Source organism: Emydura macquarii, unplaced genomic scaffold, assembly GCF_026122565.2.
Source record: "Emydura macquarii macquarii isolate MOO-44397 ecotype Brisbane River unplaced genomic scaffold, CSIRO-AGI_Emac_v2 contig_1348, whole genome shotgun sequence".
Taxonomy (NCBI): Eukaryota; Metazoa; Chordata; order Testudines; family Chelidae; genus Emydura; species Emydura macquarii.
In genome coordinates this window covers 17,039,340-17,059,494 of record NW_027131485.1, presented here as the reverse complement: position 1 = coordinate 17,059,494, position 20,155 = coordinate 17,039,340, and the positions used below count along the sequence as shown (strand labels likewise).

The following is a 20,155-nucleotide window of genomic DNA, read 5'->3' as shown; positions in this document are numbered from 1 at the left end:
TTCTCACCCGCCCACAGGTATGTTGTGAGGCTAGAATACCATGGACCACAGAGGGTAGATAATTCATGGAAAGAAGCCTGTTTTCACCCTCAGCTTGCTAGGGATTGAATGGCAGAAGATGTGAACAGGATAGCTCCAGAAGGTGTACAAAACCTGAAGGCTGAACTCTGTGTGTCTATTCCCTGCCTCCTGAAAGTTGAAATCCTGGCCTCTACACTAGAAAGGTCCATGTAGGGGAAAAAGTAGTCCTCCATTTTCATAACTCGTTCCGAAGTTTAAAAAGTAGATGACTCTGTGCTTAGGAAACAACCACCTGGTGAAAAGCAGCTGGGCCTACTGCAGAAGATCACTCCACAAAGGTCTATAATACCAACATGATGTGGAAGCAGAATCTGGGTCTGACTGAGAACAGAGTGACCGAGTTTACTGATTATTAGGAGTAAATGTAAGTGTATAAGACTGATACTTCCATAACATGGAAAGAGGTTGGATAGGTGACAATTAGCGTACAGAGACAAAGTAAGAAAAAAAATTACTGATCTCAGGAGTGATGAGACACCATATCATCACTACTGTTAGATACATCACAAAGATGACAGCAGTAAAGAGTAGTTTTCAGGTCTGTTCTACAAGGAGCAATTTAAAACAGCACAATATCATTAAAAACTATAAAGAAATCATCCTCTAAGTGCCACAAGATATATTTAATTAATTTAAGGCAATTCTGCATCAAATTCACTTTTAGGGCTTATGGTTCCATTGGGAGCACCTTTTGGAAAAAATCCTAGATTGTTTTATTTGTAGAACAGCATTAATTTTCTGCCTCAAGGTCTTCAGCTGTCTTATATTAAAGAGGTCACATAAGTGGTTCAGCAATGATCTTCCACAGCTCCTGTACAGAAGGAAAAAGGTGTATTTTCAGAATGCATATTCCTTAATAATAATAATATATTAAATTAGTTTCAATGCCTACCCCTTACATAAAAGCATGTATAAGATAAGAAATGTCTTTGAAGACTTGTCTTCTAATTTCATTTAGCTATTATTCTTGGAGCTTTGTACCTTTTAGCTACAGAAAGAGAAGCAGACTAATTCCTACAGTTAGCAAGGGAATTCTGTAGTCTAAATACTTAACATTGCCATAAGTTATATGTCATTACAATAATTTCACAAATTATGGGATATTCAGAAGGCATGTTTTGGCTGATAACTTGTTCTGTGTTTTTTGAGTGGGTCTACAAATGGCTTCTCATAATGCTTGAAAGGGTGTAACTGAATAGATACATGTGCTGAATATATTTTATTACAAAAATGTGAGGAACAGGTGATATTGAAGGCATCTCTATTTCTAAAGAAATAATAGTAGCAGATGTGTGTTTACTAAATGTGACATTAGAAAGAAGACTGTCTTGGTCACAAATGTAATTTATGAGCAGTCCTCCATCACCACCACATTTTAAATTGTGATTAGAGATTCTGTTTATAGCTTCAAGTAAAATGGAAACTGTATGTTGAGTTTTTATTACATACAGAGCACTAAAGACCAAAATGATCATAAAATAACCTTTGGCAAAAAACATTTATGAAGTGAATATATGAAACCTAGAAAATATGTAACACAAAATAGTACATTTCTTATATGGTTTCAGTTACTGTACATGTCAAAGCTGAATAGAAAAAATTAACTATAAAACTAGGGCTGCGTCCAAATCAAGTCCTGTTATAGACAGGTATTTTAAAAGAAAAAACAGAATATTTGACCAAATGACTTTCAATCTTTATGAACCTCCAAGAGATTCAAAATCTAGTTGAAGGTTACTTATTTCTTCTGCAACAGCAGATAATCATCACTAATGTCTAAAATGGTACAAACTGTTACATTGCTTACCTGGCTTTAGGCATTACTGAACTCATACACACTTGGGACAAAAGAGCTCCCTATGTGTAGGTCTTGGAATTAAGTAAATAAGGAAACCATTTAAAAGTACCATATCTGGTAATTTTTAAGATTATTAAAATCTATGAATAATTTGATATCTCTTTTGGTACACTTCAAGTAGCAAAGTTTTCTTGACTCAACTTGGAAAGGAGCTTTTCTTAAATAGAGAAACAAAACATATCATGGTGCTATTTTAGACATTTACTAACAAGTAAATTAATACATTTTAGTTCTGTTTTGTAGTTATTCTCAAAATCATGTTTTCTGTTGCTCTAGTAAGTATGTACAGTGATGCTGATTATGTTAATTTGCTCAAAGGTAAAATAGTAAACATAAACAGTGCCATAATATGTTAGTAAGTGATAAAATCTTGATACACGGTGACATAACCCAACACAAAGGGTATATCTTTATTAACGGCTGCAAATTCGATGTCAACAGATGACTTTTTCAGGATCAACTGAGCGGGTCTCCACTTCCACTCAATCAATCTGAAAGTTGATTTAATAAATCCATCCCCGGAAAAAGAGTAACTCAACACTAATGGGAGCGCATTTCCTGTAGGCGCAGCGAAGACACCACGGTAAGTAGAAGTTAGTAAGTCGACGGAAGATACGCAAGCTACTCCATGTGGAGTAGCTTGCGTATCTCCCGTTGACTGCTGTTGAATTTCCCATTAAGTGTAGACCAGGCCAAAGTAAATGTAAAATGTAAATGACAGGTCTTTTCTTGAGCAACAAAGAGCTTCTTTATGAAAGTAAATAAAATGGTGAATTGTTTGTGTTTTTACTCATTATGTTGACTAAACAGTTGAAAGCTAATCTGAAGTATTCTCTTAACACATTACATTTAGTTGATAAATACCACTCACCAACTGCTCAATCCGTTCATAAACAAGAAATTGGCAGAAAGCAAGTTTAATGGGCTCAGCAGTATATTTCATTTTGCCATTTTGTAAGTTCTCCAGATCATTCAGTGTATTTCTAAAATGATTGTAAGCTTCACATGTAATGTCCATATGTCTCAGGGTGAAGTTCAGCCTGGCAAGAAAGCATCCATTTAAAGTGACATCTCAAAATATTTTCCTATTACTTATATTTCAAAAGCTAATTAACTTCCCCAAATATAACAGCAGAGAGAAAATGCAATGTAAAATAACATTTATTGATGACAAACAATAATGACAATGTTCTTTTCATAGCAAATGTGTTATCTTAATTAGGATCAAAACACTGATAGTTCTGGATAATATTTGTCTCAAAAGGAAGAAACTACCTTCCCATCGCACCAATTTTAGCAATTTTCTCCACACAGATTCAGTCTTGTGGTTTGTGTTCCTAGAGAAGTTATGCAAATATCCATGTAGATCTATGCAGCTCTACAGAGACTCAAACAAAGCTTGTTACTCACATTTTAGCATGGGAATAGGCAGTCACACTGATTCTTTCTCAAAAAAAAAGAACGTAAGGCAATTCAATAAAAGAAATTCTATTAAAAGACTATTATGGCAGTGAATTAAAGTCCACAAATAGTCTATAACCACTTATTTAACTATATTTACATAACTGTACTTAAGGATGGCATGGCATGATATATAGCAAGAACAATGATAGAGAATCATAACTTTCTCTTGATTTTTGTAGGTTCAGAATCTTAGAATTCCAAGAGGCTCAAGAATATATTGTGCACGGACTATGCACTGAACTGTTTATCAGTTAATGCTATGAGAATCAAAAGATGTAGTTTTGAAGCAAAAACACAGATCTTTCAGAAAGAGAAAAGGTACGTTTTTGTGCATCTTATACTGAAAGGTCAAGGTGGCACTTACCTCTTTTCTATTGATAAGTAAATTGTGCAAGAGCTTTTCAAGTTGTGGGTAATTTTGTACAGTGTTTTGAATAAAGCATCTGTTAAGTCATCATCATAAAAAACTAAAATACAAAAGAAACATTAAGAACATAGTGATGAACATTTGACTGTTTTAATTGTACATGATCTTAAACATAAAACAATAATCTTTACTTATGCAGATTATTTCTAATGAACAATCTTTGGGATGACTCCCGACATTAGTGTATCAAAGTACTGAGAGCTTTTAATGGCAACAACTGACCCTGCAACATTAATCACAGCTGCTCTTCGTCAAGCCTTCATCAGTTTCTCAAATGCCAGTGCAAAACTTTAGTCTGGCAACTTGTTTTATCTATCAACAGGCTCTCTCCCAACCAAGAAATACCTTATTGTATGTCTCAAAGAAAGAAGGAGACATAAATCATGAGGCCTCATGTCTCACACCAGGACAAAATGGTAGTAGTTCCATTGAACTCAGTTAAACTTGTGTGAGAGAAGAATCAGATCCATCAAGTTCCTTAAAGTCAAAAGATATAGTATGCCAAAAAAAGCTATCCAGGGACTGGTTACATCGTCACAACATAATCATATGAAGTAGAGACACTGCCACCTGATCTAACTGTCTAAAGACATTAGGGCGACTTTCACAAACAACTGAGTTCAACAAATTCACGCACTACTTACTATGAAACATACTGCAGAACATCTACATTAGAAAATTGCCACCAATTTAGGATAGAAATGAAAGGCTGAAAGTGTGATCAAATTACATTAAAAAAATAAATGGCAGGTTTTTGAGGAAAAATGTCTTTTGTTTTCTGAAGGTCTAGAGTGAAGGGTACAGAGAAGTTAAATTTTTGCATGTGGTAAAAGAATATCAACTCAAGTCACAACAATGCCTGAAACCTTTTTTACCCAATCTTGTTAGAAATAACACCTATGAGTATTATAACTCAAAAATAGGACAAAAATGTCTCTTCAGTCTATTAACTTCATTGCCAAGATTTCACGGTTTCTCCTATACAGTGAGGTCAATCTGTTAGCTTGCCCTGTTATTTGTATGAGTCTTTCACTCAGTAACAGGGCAGAGAAAAACATGTACGAAAACAGGAAAATATAAAATCACACTAGTTGGCAGGGAGTCTCTGGGCAGATGTAGTTCAAGAAACTGCTTGTAACTGTTTTTAAAAAATGTACTAGGTTTCACATAGATGCTCCTGTTAAACAGTTTATCCAAATTTTGGTACATTTATCATCACAAATGAAAGAACAGGTTATGTTTCAGAAAGTTGTTCAGTTTCTAATTGGTAAGTATAACCTATAACTTTTTGAAGAAAGACTGCAAGATACTGTAGCAGATCTGCAGATAGTGAAGACTGTCATAGTTCCACTCAAGTCATTGACTTCAATGGAGCTATGACAAATTTACATCAGCTGAGGATCTAGTCTATTATTTTTTTAAAAAACTAAGTTATCCATATCAGTGGTTAAATACGTGACACCTGTACATCCAGATATCAACTTCATCAAGTTCCCTGGCTTCAGTTACATTCTCTTACCATCAGCTGCCAATATCACAGTGGTGTGGTCATGCAAATCAGCAATCTCTGCTTCAGACCAACTGTAGGGAGCTTCAGGGTCTACAACAAAACATACGAATGGCCATAGTGAGTCAGACCAATGGCCCATCTAGCCCAGTATCGTGTCTTCCAACAGTGGCCAATGCCAGATGCTTCAAAGGGAATGAACAGAACAAGGCAAAACACTGAGTGATCCATCAATTGTCCAGTGATTGCATCTGGCAGTCAGAGGATACCCAGAGCATGGAGTTGCATCCCCGACCATCTTGGCTAATAGCCACTGATGGACCTTTCTGATGGAACTTATCTAATTCTTTTTTGAACCCAGTTATACTTTTTGCCTTCCCAACATTTCCTGGCAATGAGTTCCACATGTCTGTGGAGTCCTGGCAATGAGTTCCACTGTGCATCGTGTGAAGAAGTATGTGTACTTTCTTTTGTTTGTTTTAAACCTGCTGCCTAATAATTTCATTAGGTGACCCTTGGTTCTTGTGTTATATGAAGGGTAAATAATATTTCCCCATTCACTTTTTCCACATCATTTGTGATTTTATAGACCTCTATCATATCACCCTGTTAGTCATCTCTTTTCCAAACTGAAATGTCTGTCTTTTTAATTCCTCCTCATATGGAAGCTGTTCTATATATTTTGTCATTTTTGTTGCTCTTCTCTGTATCTTTTCCATTTCTAATGTATCTTCTATGAGATAAGGCAACCAGAACTGCATGTAGCATTCAAGGTCTGGGCATTCCATTAGCATTATGATACTTACTGTCTTATTATGTATCCCTTTCCTAGTGGTTCCTAATATTGTTAGCTTTTTGATTGCTGCTGCACATTGACTCCAAGATCTTTTTCTGAGTGGTAGCAGCTAATTTAGAACCCATCATTTTGTATGTATAGTTGAAGTGTTTTCCAATATGTATTACTTTGCATTTATCAACACTGAATTTCATCTGCCATTTTGCTGCCCAATCACCACAGTCAGTTTTGGGCTTAGCTATTTTGAGTAATTTTGTACAATCTGCAAACTTTGCCACCTCACTGTTTACCCCTTTTTCCAGATCACTTATGAATATGTTGAACAACATTGGCCCTAGTACAGATTCCTGAGGACACTGCTATTTACCACACTCCATTCTGACACCTGATTATTTATTCCTATTCTCTGTTTCCTGTCTTTTAACCAATTAGTGATCCAGGAAAGGACCTTCCCTTCTTCTCCCATAACTGCTTACTTTGCTTATGAGCCTTTGATGAGGGACCCTGTCAAAGGCTTTCTGAACGTCCAAGTACACTATATCTACTGATCACCCTTGTCCAATATATTAATTCTTTGAGGTGATCAACAAACATGTGGTGAGGCACTATTTCCTTTTACAAAAGCCATGTTGACTCTTCCCCAACAAATCATGTTCATCTAGGTGTCTGATAATTCTCGTTTTTACTACAGTTTCAATTAATTTGCCTGATTCTGAAATTAGGCCTACTGGCCTGCACTTGCTAGGATCACCCCTGGAGTCTTTTTTAAAAACTGGCGTGACATCAGCTATGCTCCAGTCATCTGGTACAGAAGCTGATTTAAGTGATAGGTTACGTACCACAATTAGTAATTCTGGTATGGTGAATGCAAAAGGCATTTGGTCTACTGAGTGAAGATTACTGAGTGGGGGTGAATCTATCTCCCACAACAGTTTGGGGAATATGGTGTTACTAGGGCTGCATTAAAGCCACAGCCACAATGTGGAAAAAGTAGTGGATGATAATTCACAGGCAGCTCCTTGAGGTTGGGTACTGATGAGTTAATTTACATTAAACTCCTATCCCCTTCAGGGGCTTCAAACCTCACTCCCATGAAGCACTCTGCTTGCCTTTCTCTATTAGGACTGATTCTCCTCAGAATTGGTTGTCTTGGATTCAAAGCTTTGCTTATATGGTAATAACAGCTTGCTGCATCCCTTACTACCCATATGGCCAGACCTGAGTATTTGACCCTAGAGATTAAAAGAAATATCACAATAAATAAAACAAATAAATGAGTTTTGATCAAAATTCCTACTTAATTTCAGCTATGCATTTTAGGTCATAGAATAATGATAGTGTCTTTGGACATTTTGTAAAGAACCTACAATTATAACCCAAGAAAAATAAAGGTCCCTTATTGATACTGAGATTGAATCTTTAGATATTCATTGCCCATGAATTAGATGTACTGATTTTCACTATTTAGAACAAAAAGGCACCGATCCTAAGTTACACGTGCCTTTGCCAAATAAAATTTTAAAGTATAGCAAGTTCGCCTCAAACAAAAGAACCTCATACCCAACCTCCAAAACACATACAAAATTACATGCATCCTACACCACCTACCCCCAATTCCCAAAGATTTGGAAGAATAGATGGGTTTTGCAGCCATATAGGTCAACAGACTGGGTTATTACACATTAGTATAGGCATATGATGTGCATAATGTATGCTTACACCCCTCCCCCCACAACATTAAGATCAAATAGCAAGGTATCAAATACCAATTCTCAAATCTCATCTAAAGCCATCAGGCCAACATTTTCAAACTTAGGTGCCTAAAGCTGGACACCTCAATTCATGTTTATTTAACACATAAATGTGGCTTGTTTCAGATAGGTAAAGCTGCTGTACCTCCTATATACATCAATGGGAGCTGTGGGTGCTCAGCACTTTTGGAGAACAAAAAAAGACACTTCTTTAACTATTTTCCATGGAAAAATAGCAGATTCCCCCCTGTACTATCAGGAAGAATTGATTTGTTCAAGTTACCCTGTAAACTGAAACTGACAGGTCTGCGATCTTGGAAGCATGAAAACTTCGAAAGATTACTATAGCGAGGGGTGCCAGACATTATAGACACACAGAATATTCATAGACTTTGGTATCTCTAAGTGTGGTATGTATCTTTGTGAGCTAGGGATTGTGTTCTGGCTCCATGAAGAAGAGATACAGAGCTTCCCTGAAGAACTACAATCTATGAGGATATGTTCTGTAGATTTTGGGACAGGAAAACAATTCCAGAAATGTACCACCCCCACAAGGAATTGCATACACTGGTTCCGACCGGGTTCCAGGGGCTCAGCAGACATAGAATGGGCTTTTAATAACAAGGGGCAGCCTGAACTGACATGGGGACCCTCATTTGATCATTGAACTGGTATGAGACTGTAACCAAGAGGGCAAAACCTTGCTGGAAGAGTTTGAAGGACTGAAAACCTACAAGGGTCTACACCCATGCTAGAGCTCACTACATAGAGACTACATTGTTTTATATGTTTTGTCTTGTAATGCTTTTGTCCTGAATAAATTTACTGTACTCTTAAAGCTGGGTGGTCATTGGTAAGCCCTATCATAGCTGCCAGCAGACAGCAGAATTGCATGCATAAGACTAAGGTCAGACTTGCGGGGATAAGCACAGTAAATTGCAGTAAGACTGCAAGTGTGAGTCCCCAGTCTAGAGGGAGAGGGATGGGAATCCCTGCTCAGAGCGCAGATGCCTGGAAAAGACCATGGAGAGAGCAGAGGTGCAATTAACCTCTGAACAGTGACACTTATTGGTTTAATGCAGATTTTTTAAATTCAGTACTCCTGCTCTTGGAAACTATCGCTAATTTCAGAAAGGGCCCTTTTGCCTTTTTAATTTAATTTTTTACTAGAACCGTATGTAACTCAAGAGTTGTTAGTTTAACATACTAAACTGCAACTATTTCAAAACTATCATGGAAAACAGTTTGAATAAAACCCATGACAACTACTTACCAGTACAGAACCCATCTTTCAGCCAGTCCAGTTCTTTTACCTTAACTTCACCTCCTGTACACACACATACAAAAACATAACAAAAAACCCACAGTTGATGGGCAAATAAGTTGCACCCACACTTCAGATGGCAGCTAAGTAGAGAACAAGAGCCAAAATCAGCAGTGACATGGAAGCTATAAGTGGAAAAATGATCTGATTTGGCATTCAGTCATTGTACAAAATAAAGATAGTTACATATGCGGGTGGAGATGATGGGAGAGGTGAAGAGGGAGCCTATTTTACCTTATACTCTCCTGTTAGCTGTTTTATCTGTAAGATAGCTACCATTCCATCCCTTTGACACTTGTTTTGTACATGCCAATGTCAAACAATTACACCACTTCACCACTGACACTCAATTTACACCACTGCCACTTTGGACCAAAGACTTCTATGACTCCCTATTATTCCATGTGACTCTTGAAGAATTTCTGTATTACACAATAGCTTTGTGCAGCAACCATGGTTGGCTTTATCTGACGGAAAGAGAAGCAGTCTGAAAGGGTCCTACACTGTGCTCAGAAGAGCAGCACCCCCAATGTGGACCCTATATAGAGTTTTCATATCTTTGTTTATGAGCCTTATTTCCAATTAAGATAAAAAGTTTCATTATTTGTAACCATTTGTATAGTGACATCAACCTATATGGCCACTACTGTATATTCTAGGAACAGTTCTACTGATAAAGGCATAAACAAATTTGCAATTGAGAAACAATGAATGGTTCTTACCTGCTGGCTCAGTAAGATGTTTGTTTAATGTAACATTTTGCTCACACATAGCAAGAAGATCTTCACCAACATCTGGAAATAATCAATAATTATTCTGAAAGCAATATTACATTCTGAATGTGCAGAAGCCCTGATTTATGTGATTGACCTCTTCTTGAGATAAGGAGACAGCTCAATCTCCAGGGCCTATTTCATAGTTCTTGTGCTCTCTGCTGACACTACCAATAACAAATCCCAGTATTAAGGCCAGCAGTGATGAGCATATTTTATGATCTGGACACTTCTTCATGAAGACCTGAATTTAGACTGCCAAACATTTTCACACAGACAACCACTGAACAAGAGACCTAGAGTTGAAAGGCACACTCTCTCTATCCAATAAGAACAATCATTTTTGTAAAAATATCAGGTAATAACTCTCTAGAAAACTATCAAAGGCAGACTCTTTTCTTCTGAAAAACAAATGTAGGCAGGATCCACTTAGAGGTAAACTATGTTTGTTGTTCTTAGTATTATCTTTTTCAAACTATTGACCATGACTCAGTCATATTTTTTTGTTACAAAACTGCCTTTTTATCAAAAGCCAAGCTAATACCTAATTGACTAACATTACTGCCAATGTGCAGCTGAAATTTCAATGGTAGTCAATAACAAAAATCCTCAAAGGAATACAAAAATAGCCATAAAAGTAGTTCTTCATTTGTTGATATCAATCAAGTTTGAGACACTATGCAAGCTGCTCAAATAAAATTAAAATCTAAGTTTCTTAACAAAATATACAGATGTTAACTTTCCAAAATGCTGTACATTAGAGACCAGCTAAGTAATCATGACTTTTTGTTGTACACAACTTCCTCATGAGAAATGTGGCTGCTGCCCAGATATGCTCTATTTAAACTGAATATAAAAATTTGACATATTCCCTAAAATGAGGATCCTGATTCCACTTCACACTTGTAAGAAAGACACAAAAAACAGTGATGTCACCTAGTGAGAAATTTCCTTTACAGTATTATCAAATAATTGAGAACCTGTTGGTTCTCAACAGAACATATTGAGAACATATTGGTGCCAGTATCTATAATCAGAAAAAAGAAAAAGGACTGAAAGGAAAAACCCAAACAGAAACAAGAAATGCTTCATTTAAATTTCCTATACTTGTATGCAATTAGACTTTTTTCACATTAGTGTTTAATTAAAAATTGCATTAAAGTACCTGTGCAGTAAACAGTTTTAGCAACCATTGCCATGACAATGCTTGTAATTCCAGTGCCTCCTCCAAGCTCTAGTACTGTGCAACATCTGAACATATCTTGTTTGAACAAGATATAATCCGCAAGAAGAAAGGCTCCTCGCCAGACCTTCAGGAGAGAGCAAGAAGGCACAGAAAGTTAAGGCTCTGATGTACGATTCATAAAGTGCAGAATACTATGAAGAAGATACATACTTGTTTACCAACATCTTCCAAGGGTGTTGCCATTGTATGCTCTGGTAAAAAGAAAGGAAAACAAAGAAATAAGTACAGTACTTTAAAAAAATTCTTCAGTTATGACATTTATATTACTTGTTTGACAATAAATTTAACTACATTTTTTTTAAAAAAACCACAGAAAATCACCTTTATAATCTGGGATCATATTCTTTAAATTACATGAATAAGGACATTTTTTAAAATTGTATTTTCAGACTCGCACATAAAAACAAATAAAGAGTACATGCAGTTTCTGAACGTAAGCAAGGAATTGATTACAGTCACATAATGCATAGGTATTTTTAAGTGACTTTTTATTTTTAGAACATATCACAGATCTTCCATTTAACTATACAACATGTCGGCTACAGGCAGTGGTAGCATAGGCTTTTTTTTTTTTTTTTTTAAATTAAATAATTTATCAACCTGCCTCAATCCTGACCTGAAAAGGACAAACTCTAGGGATGAGATTTTGTTGTGGATTCTGAGAATACCAGAAAGTATGCTAAGGTACTGCCAGCTATGATGGTGGTTTGAGAAGTGGACAACTACCCTCCAGCAAATGGACTGAGATCACATATATGCCACTGAAGAGCCAAATGTTAACAGCTTTTGTTCAGTAACATCTTCAGTTGGTGTAGTTCACCAGGAAAAGATTTCCCCGCATTCTGGATTCCGGAAACTATCGGACCAATTCTGATTCTCTGTATAATCAATCCCTTTCCCTATTAAAGGGTTTTAAATATAGTAACAAAAGCCCTGTTATTGTAACCATGTTAGTCCCAGGATATTAGAGACAGAAGGTGGGGGTGATAATATCTTTTATTGGACCAACTTCTGATGGTGAGAGGGACAAGCTTTCGAGCTTATACAGAGCTCTTCAAAGCATTCAGAGCTCTTTGTTCAGGATGATGACAGGGCTCACCAGGGTACTAGTACTAAGAGAGAAGGGGTGATTTTGAAAACCACTAGTGTGAGTTTTCTGGTATTAGCAACTAAATGTTGGAGCAGTTTTTTTTTTTTTTTTTTTTTTTTGGTGGAAGTACAAGTGTTTTTAATGTCCCCCCTTGTTATGTGGACAGTCTGTATAAGGAAGGGAGATGATATGAATAAGCACCTTTCTTGGAACATTCTGAATCACCAAGATGCTAAATCAATTAATATTGAACAAATATATGAAATGTGCTTAAGTATATGTAGTTTCACAATATTTTGTGAAAGGGGATACATTAAGCATAAGAGATCCTTCTTGCTCTATAGATTAGCACAAAAATTATTATGATACAGTAGCACTCTTGCCACTGCAGTATTATAGCCAATGTTTTATTGTATGAACACACATTAATCACTGTGTAACAGCCTATATAGCTTTGCTTACCTATTTTAATAATATTATTGCAGGTACATTCTTGCTTTTCATCTTCAAAAATATCATCTTCTCCTTTAGCCAGAATTACGGGATATACCTTGACCCTTGAAATATCCTCCACTTCTGAATCAGACGCATATTGAGGTCTTCTGACCACTTCCAAATCTCCATCATCATCCAGCAGAGTTTCTATTCCTAAAAGATCATTTGCTTCCTTTCCATTTTTGCTGAGAAAATCTAAATCATTACTATCTTTGTCACACAATTCTTTCCCACCTCTGTTTTGGTGTCCCATATTTTCTGTTATAAGTTCTTTTTCATTTTTTCTCTCAGACTCCCAATTATTTTTGTTCAAAAGGAGCTTGAATTGTGATAGAAATACTAAAACAAAATCAGAAAGGATGTTAAAGACAAACTTTCATTTTCAAAACTTCAGTACAAAATATCAAAATAAACTTGATAAATCACTTAGTTTACATGAGAGTTAAACCAGATTATGAGAAAGCACAGTGTAGCTGGAAAAACCAGCACTAATTACAGTAAAATATTTTAATAGTTGTTTACAGAGTAACATATTTTATGACTAAATATAATTAATGCTGACATTTTCGGCTGGAGGCAATTTTTAATGACCAATTAAGAATTTAATTTAACTCTTGAAACCAGGATTTCATTGTTACAAATAAGATTATAATAAAATAAATACCTGGCTCTTATATTGTACTTTTCATCTGTAGATTTCAAAGCACTTTACAAAGGAGGTTGGTATCATGACTCCCATTTTACCAATGACAAAACTATCCAGTTTCAGCAACTCTGAGCACCCTCTTATTGTAAATTACCTGGCTGTCCAACTGTATTCAATCGCACCATAAGATGTCTTTTGCTTGGGGTGTGTAGATGAACATCAGAAAGTACAGTGTCGCTTCTAAATGTGATGTCATCCATAGTCTTTTTCTTTGCCGCATCTACCATGGTATGCCGGGAACATCTACAAAAACAAGACAGCACCTTCTGAAAGGCTGCCACAAGAGGAGATGCTTCTCTTCTGTTAATACACTTTATTTAAAATGTTTGCTCATTGGGATAACCACACGAGACAGTTCCGGTGAAGATCCCAGGCAAGTCAGAATCACGCAGACTTAGTTCATCGTTCTTCAGTAAAATATTAAAAAAAGTAAAGAAGGCTGTTCAACATAAAAACAAATAAATATTAAGTATAGCTTTGAGTTATAGCCTGGTAGTTTTACAAGATGCCATATCATTCCTTATAAGAAAAAGCTATAGATTATGTCATTTATGCATTCAATGAAGTTGCTTACATCTCATTCCGTCCACTACAAAACCGAGGCTACAATGCGCTGTTAATACCTGTAAAAACCCACCATTGTTGGTTGACTGGCACAAATCTTGCACACCAAGCCATTTAGAAATGGGACTTTTGTTTATTGTGCAAAAAATATATTGTGCTACATTCTGAAAGCACATCAAACAGGTTTTTACTTTGATAAATACATACAGATCAAGGTTTTCCATAGTGACTAATGGTTTTGGGTGGCCAGCTTGAGATAGCTTTAAAAGGCCTGATTTTCAGAGGATAGGCTCTCAACACTTTCAAAAAATATGGCAACTTTAATGCATTTCTTTTTGGGCTCCAAAAAACACCAGTCACTGTTGCAAGCTTTGGCCATAGTGTCTAAGTGCTTCATTACAAGAGCAAAGCAAACCCCAATGCTTGGCAACATCAGTATTTCAAAGTGCTACAGCGAACACAGGTATCTACAAATCTGATTTTTTATCCTTCAGCTTCAGAATTGCAGGGCAAAGAAAGAGCTTTTTAAATATTAGTTATATTCTTTCTAGTCATTCCTTCATACATGCTTAGGAGCACTAGTGTCGAGGGCTAACCCATGCTCCCTCTACAGAGAGGAACAATAAATTAATAGAAAATAATCCCTCAACATGGAAACATTTTTCAACATTTAAAAATCTCAGTCACTTACATGATAATCTTGAACCTTGTGTGTGATCCTGTGGATAGACAGACACAGATACCAGCTGTTCAGTTTCTCTTTTTGAAAATGGAAACTTTTGGCCCCTTTCTTAGAATACATTTTGTACAGTCTGTTCTAACCTAAAACTATATCTGAATCAGTAAAAAAAAGCAGGTTTTTTTAAAAAAAACTGTTCGCAAATGTGGTCTTTTATTAGAGGTGTTAGGGATGTGTAGACCCTAGTACAAAATAAGAAACTAAAAGAATGCAGTAAGTGCTTGGGTGAATATGGAAGTGCTCAAAACTATACAGCCCTTGGTCTTTGTAACCAATAAAGCAAGGAGTACAGACTTTTTCAAGTAAAATTTGGGCTTCTGTATGTCTTCTCAAGCAAGTTAACTTCCCCTGGACTACCCAGACTCTTAAAGAATCTCCTCCTCTCTTCACAGGTAACAGTTACACACACTAGTGGAAAGAGGTGACAACTAAAGAGAAAAATGGAATGATACAAAATCCTGTTTTCCCTTTTGAATAAATTTCAGCTGAGGAACAAGGAGAACAGCACAAATTAAAAACAAGATATACACAAGGTGGCATATAACTCTTGGTGAAGCTGCCAACAGCCAACTTTTCACTCCAGCGCCCATCACAGACAAAAGTATCAAAAAGGGACAGACCACTAAGGATACCACCACTGGTTGGTCTCTTAAATTTCAAATAAGAGATATCTCCTTTCTCATGAAAGCTCAGCGGCTTGGTACACCCCTCCACAAAATGAAGCACAAACCCATATGCACTCTCCTGGTGAGGTGTGGTTTTCCCTTCTTGAGAAATAAGATAAATTCAGATTTTCTATTTGTTTTAAATTAGGCATAGTGTTTCCAGTCTAGAAAGCAGTGTGTCAATATTACAACGTAGAAACATTCCTATAGCTGTTTTGCTGTCACAGAATAAAAACAGAATTTAATCTCTTCTTAAACATCTCTTTACCCCACTTCATCTGTATTGTGTTCAATTTAACTCATTCTTATTCTGGGATTTTTAAATATACAGGCTGTGTGTGGAGTCTTCTCCCTGGATATGAATTAGAGTGAAATCCTTATGAATAGTAAAAAAAAAAAAAGAGTTTCTTTTTTCTGTCTGCTTTTATCACTTATTTGTGAAAAACAGCATTACACAATTTACACAATTTACAAACAAAACTGATTTACTGGCAAATTGAAATGAAACAGCCCACTCAAAAATCACAGCACCACACAAGCCACTGTTTGATTAATGACATGAAATATTTCAATCTGAAACAGCTAGTACCAGTGGTAAACTTTTTATGGGTAAAGTCTGCTGCTGAAGCCAGACAATAGACAAATAAAAATGACCAGAACTGGTAACTAAATATTTTGTTTTACTTTAGCAGAAAAACTCTATTTTCCCAATGTAGCAGTAAAATGAAAAGAGGGTGATTTTTACAATACTTTTATTTTTGGTGGGGGGTGTGAAATTGCCTAGCAAAGACAAGACCTAGAAGGAAAGGGCAGGAAGCTTGTAGGACTTGGATACACTTCGGACGTTCCCTACCCTCAGGCTTTTCAATGTTTCAGGCTAGGAAGCAAGAGGCTAGTTCAAAAAAGAAAGCGGTTAAGTTATAAAGCCAAGCCGTAAAGACAAACCGGACTCGTGCCTCATCCCCCTCGCTTCTTGAGGGCATTTAAAGATGGCATGAAAACTTTTCTTTTTTCCACAGCCTGCAGAAATCCGAAACATCCGCGGCGCTCTGAGCCTCGAGCCTCTGATCAACTCAGAGCCTGCACGGCAGAGGGCGGGGGTTGCACACTGACTTCTTCTCCAGAAGCTACCAGCTAACGCAACACGACACGCTGGACTGCCGGCCAAAGGCGGCGAAGCGCTGCTTCGTCCGACCCCGGCTGCAGGGGCCGCGCGTCCCTCGGGGGCGGGGTGGGCAGCGCCAAGGGGCTAGAGACCTGTCCAAAATAAAGCCCTGTCCCAGCACCGCGCCCGCTGCTCGCGGAGTCCGACTGACCCTGACCCACCCACCCCGGTTTCCGCTCCCCAGAGCCGGGCTGAGGGGCCAGGCGGGCCCGGAATTCCTATCCCTGGCGGAATCCCGGGGCACTGGGGAGGGGCTACCTCCAGGAGCCCGGAGTTTCAGGTAGTGGAGCTTGTGGGGAGGGCCCGTGCGGTGCGGCCCAGCCCAACCCCCGGGCGTTACGGGAGCGGAGCTGGAGGGGAGGGGAAGGGAAGGCGGCTTAGTTGGGAGACCTTGAGGCGAACCTAGCCCGGGTACGGCCGAGAGCTGCGGAACCTCCCACGCGTGACGCTGCCCCGCCGCTCACCTCCCACTCCCACGCCAGAGCTGAGGCGGCCTCCGGCGCCATTGGGCAGCCCCAACTCCCGCATGACGCCATCACGCTGCGTCCCCGTTCCCCCCCTCCCAGTACAGGGGCGGGGCCCTTTGGGATCCGGACGGGGGAGGGGAGCCACGCCGGCAGCAGGGGGCCGAGCTGCTGCTGCGCCGGTTGTTCCTCCCATTACCCAGGAGCCCCCTCGGTAGGGGGCGGGGCTAGACGCTCTGGCCTATTCACTCATCTAAGGAGCGGAGGGGCCTGCATACGGGTCTAGAGGGTGGAAATTAGCTCCCTGCTGCCCCCAAGGGGCTGGGCTGGGTTGCCCCATGACTCCTACAACCGCCTTCTCCCCACCTGCTCGCGGGTTTTGGGGGAGGCAGCTGCAGCGCTGCTCCCCTGAAATGGGCTGGCTGATCTTTCCCCTGAGCGCTTTGTAGAAGCCGGGTTGAGGGAGGATGGTCCCTAAAACCCTTGGATACCCACCTTGTCTACACAGCACAGCACCGTGGGCTACAGCAGTTCACTGGCTAACACGCACTCTCCTATGATGCCTGCCTTGGTCCGTGTGTAGACGGGGTTCTCCCCCACGGGCCACTTGCTACCCCATCAGCACAGAGCTGCAGCCCCTGTGACATCCTCAGCGCCATACAGGTAGTAAATATGTTGAGTGGACATGTCCCATGACCTATCACGCAGAGAGGGGCATATGCAGCCCCCAGTGGTGAAGAGGTTAAGGACCAATGGTGTAGACCCTGCTGGTGCAAACTAAAGGTTCCCCAGCGCTCTGTAATGTAGTGTTTGAAAGGGTAGTGCATTAAAGTGCATAGGAAACCTTTAGTGCACACCAGCAAGATCCTCACGGATCAATTAATGTACACAACAAATTAGTGTGTTTTCAAAATCACGTGCTTGTAGTATACATTGCCCCACTGTGTGAACAAGGTCTTATTTCCTACAAGAGATGGACAAACTCAGGGGACCAGGGATAAGCGGGAGCTCAAAGGCCAGGCAGCCTAGATGGCACCCAACTGCTAGCCCCTTGCTCCTCTGTCAGGGCAGTAGCCATATTAGTGCCTGACTTTAAGCCAGGAACCTTCAGCTTTCCAGCCACATCTGGGCCTTTGCCTTTATAGCCTGAGGTAGGGGAATCTGGGCCCTCCCTATCCACTGGGTCCTGGTCCAGGGCTCTGTGGGAAGCAACATGGGCAGGGTCCTTACTACAGGAAGTCCAAGTTCACCTTTCTGGGCTACTGCCTACAAATAGGTCCATTCAGTTTGGGATATGACCCCCTCTAGTCCAAACAGTCTCTCAACTAGAAAAAAAAAATCCAAAGGTGCAGAACCCAGACCTGACCTGCTAGTTCTCAAAAAAAGCAGTGTTTAGAAAAGGCACTGCCTGTGGAGCCTTACCTGCCCCGGGGTCCCCTCTCAGGCTCAACCTTCTGTCTGCTTTCCAGAGCAGAACTCTCTCTTGCAGCACCACCATCTGGGCTTCTGAGCTTCCTTTTAACTGGCTCCTCCAGTCAGAGCATATTCTGCAGGCCCAGAGAGGTGGGGCTACTTTGTGCCCTGTATGTGGGTTTTTTATCCCATCACACAGCCCCATGAAGGTTTTTGGAGTTACATGCATCCTGTAGCAGGAAAATCAGGTCCAAGAACTCATTTATAGCAGACTTAGCCTTGGTCTGATATTGACAGCTATGCCTGTAACTGGTCTTTGAGAATCCCTTATGCCAGCTGCCTCAGTTCCTTGTATGTCTCTTATATGGGTGCTCTTGGGCAAGGCAGGGAAGGGAAAGACTGAGGATTAACTAGCTAATGCTGGTAAAGCACTCTGAAATTGCAAAGCATTTGTTTATAGACTTTTTCTGACTCTTCACCGTACTAGCTGAGCCCTCCTATAAATACTGTGGATTATTAGGAACTTTAGGCTTGAGAATGGAAAATTTTTCCATATTTCTTATGGTCCACAATGTACAATTATATGGGGAGGGAAATCATATCGAGCCATTCAAATCCATTATTGCAGTTGCTGTTATAATTATTTTGGATCAGCACCTGAAAAAAGTGCTTTGGAGATTTTTTTTCTTCCTTTCATCTGGCTCTCATGAAAAGACCAGAATATTATTTTGACTTATGGGGTGATATGCAGCCACCTAAGTTATTACTACAGCCTCTCTATACTGGCATATCTCCTGATGCCGTAAAGTGCTAAAACATTAATAGAAACAAAGCAGTTTATGTTCATCATGAAATCTTATCAATTCACAATAGAGAAAAATGGCACACAAACTACATAAGTAAATGTCACTCAGTGTATCTAAAAACATAAATACTGTTACATTACAGAGAATTTTTTAAACCAAAGTGCAAGTTATGAGATATAATAATTAATTAGTTTCAAACTACTGTCCCAGGCAGTCTGAAGAAGAATTAGATTATCAGGCTTCTACATGATATTTACCCAGTAAGAACTACAGGCCAAATCTTGAGGGTGGCAGAAGGGTCTCCAAAGAACCGGAGTTGTATTGTGCCAAGGTATAGCTGTGGAGAGGCTGCATATGGGGACTCTTTTTGTGAGGTGGGGTTCCAGAGTAGTTCTCTGTGATTCTGCCCAGGAAGACTTTGGGGACAAACTAGGCCATGGATGGGAAAAGACAGGCTAAGTGGCCCAGCTGCTTGAATCTGCTGGCCCAAGTCCCCTGCAGAGGGCGAGTAGAGGATGCTAATGAGGTTTCAGGGGTCAGCTACTGCAGACTGGCACTGCCAGTAATTAAAATTAGGTGGAACTTTTATGGAAAATAATCTTATTTAGTGGAGGGAGAAAAACCAGACTGCGTGTTTGCCAAATCTGGAGCTAGAATAACAGAAGCCATACTTAATACTTACACTTCAGAGCCTTTTGTCTATGGTTTCTGGAAAACCAATTCCTGCGTCAGTAGGTGCAGTCTCTTACAGAATTCTCAGCAGTAATCATCATTCAAATGGATTCAAACCAAAATGATAGCTAGGTATAGGACAAACTGAC

General features: G+C 39.1%; 1 protein-coding gene across 4 annotated transcripts; it reads right to left on the bottom strand.

Annotated features, from left to right (window-relative positions):
- Nucleotides 1-469: 469 nt before the first annotated feature.
- On the bottom strand, nt 470-18,557 carry METTL22 (methyltransferase 22, Kin17 lysine). Of its 4 annotated transcripts, none has more exons than XM_067551282.1 (12): nt 16,910-16,926; nt 14,774-14,801; nt 13,613-13,761; nt 12,780-13,151; nt 11,378-11,418; nt 11,147-11,291; nt 9,931-10,002; nt 9,158-9,211; nt 5,350-5,430; nt 3,768-3,870; nt 2,811-2,979; nt 752-892 (listed from the first exon to the last, which is right to left on the bottom strand). In XM_067551282.1, exons 3-12 carry the CDS (start codon nt 13,743-13,745, stop codon nt 857-859), a joined length of 1,206 nt encoding a protein of 401 aa, XP_067407383.1. In that variant the 5' UTR covers nt 13,746-13,761; nt 14,774-14,801; nt 16,910-16,926; the 3' UTR covers nt 752-856. The 4 variants fall into 4 exon arrangements, with proteins under 4 accessions (XP_067407385.1, XP_067407383.1, XP_067407382.1 ...); XM_067551281.1 differs by lacking the exon at nt 16,910-16,926 and adding an exon at nt 16,817-16,889; XM_067551284.1 differs by lacking the exons at nt 14,774-14,801; nt 16,910-16,926 and adding an exon at nt 17,116-17,194 and having other exon boundaries at nt 470-892.
- Nucleotides 18,558-20,155: the final 1,598 nt, after the last annotated feature.

Coding starts and splice junctions, on each gene's coding strand:
- METTL22 (XM_067551283.1), bottom strand. CDS start 13,745: ATGGTAGATGCGGCAAAGAAAAAGACTATGGATGACATCACATTTAGA. Junction 13,152..13,612: donor GAATACAGTTGGACAGCCAG/GTAATTTACAAT, acceptor ATTTTGTTTTAG/TATTTCTATCACAATTCAAG. Junction 10,003..11,146: donor TAAAACTGTTTACTGCACAG/GTACTTTAATGC, acceptor GATTATTTCCAG/ATGTTGGTGAAGATCTTCTT.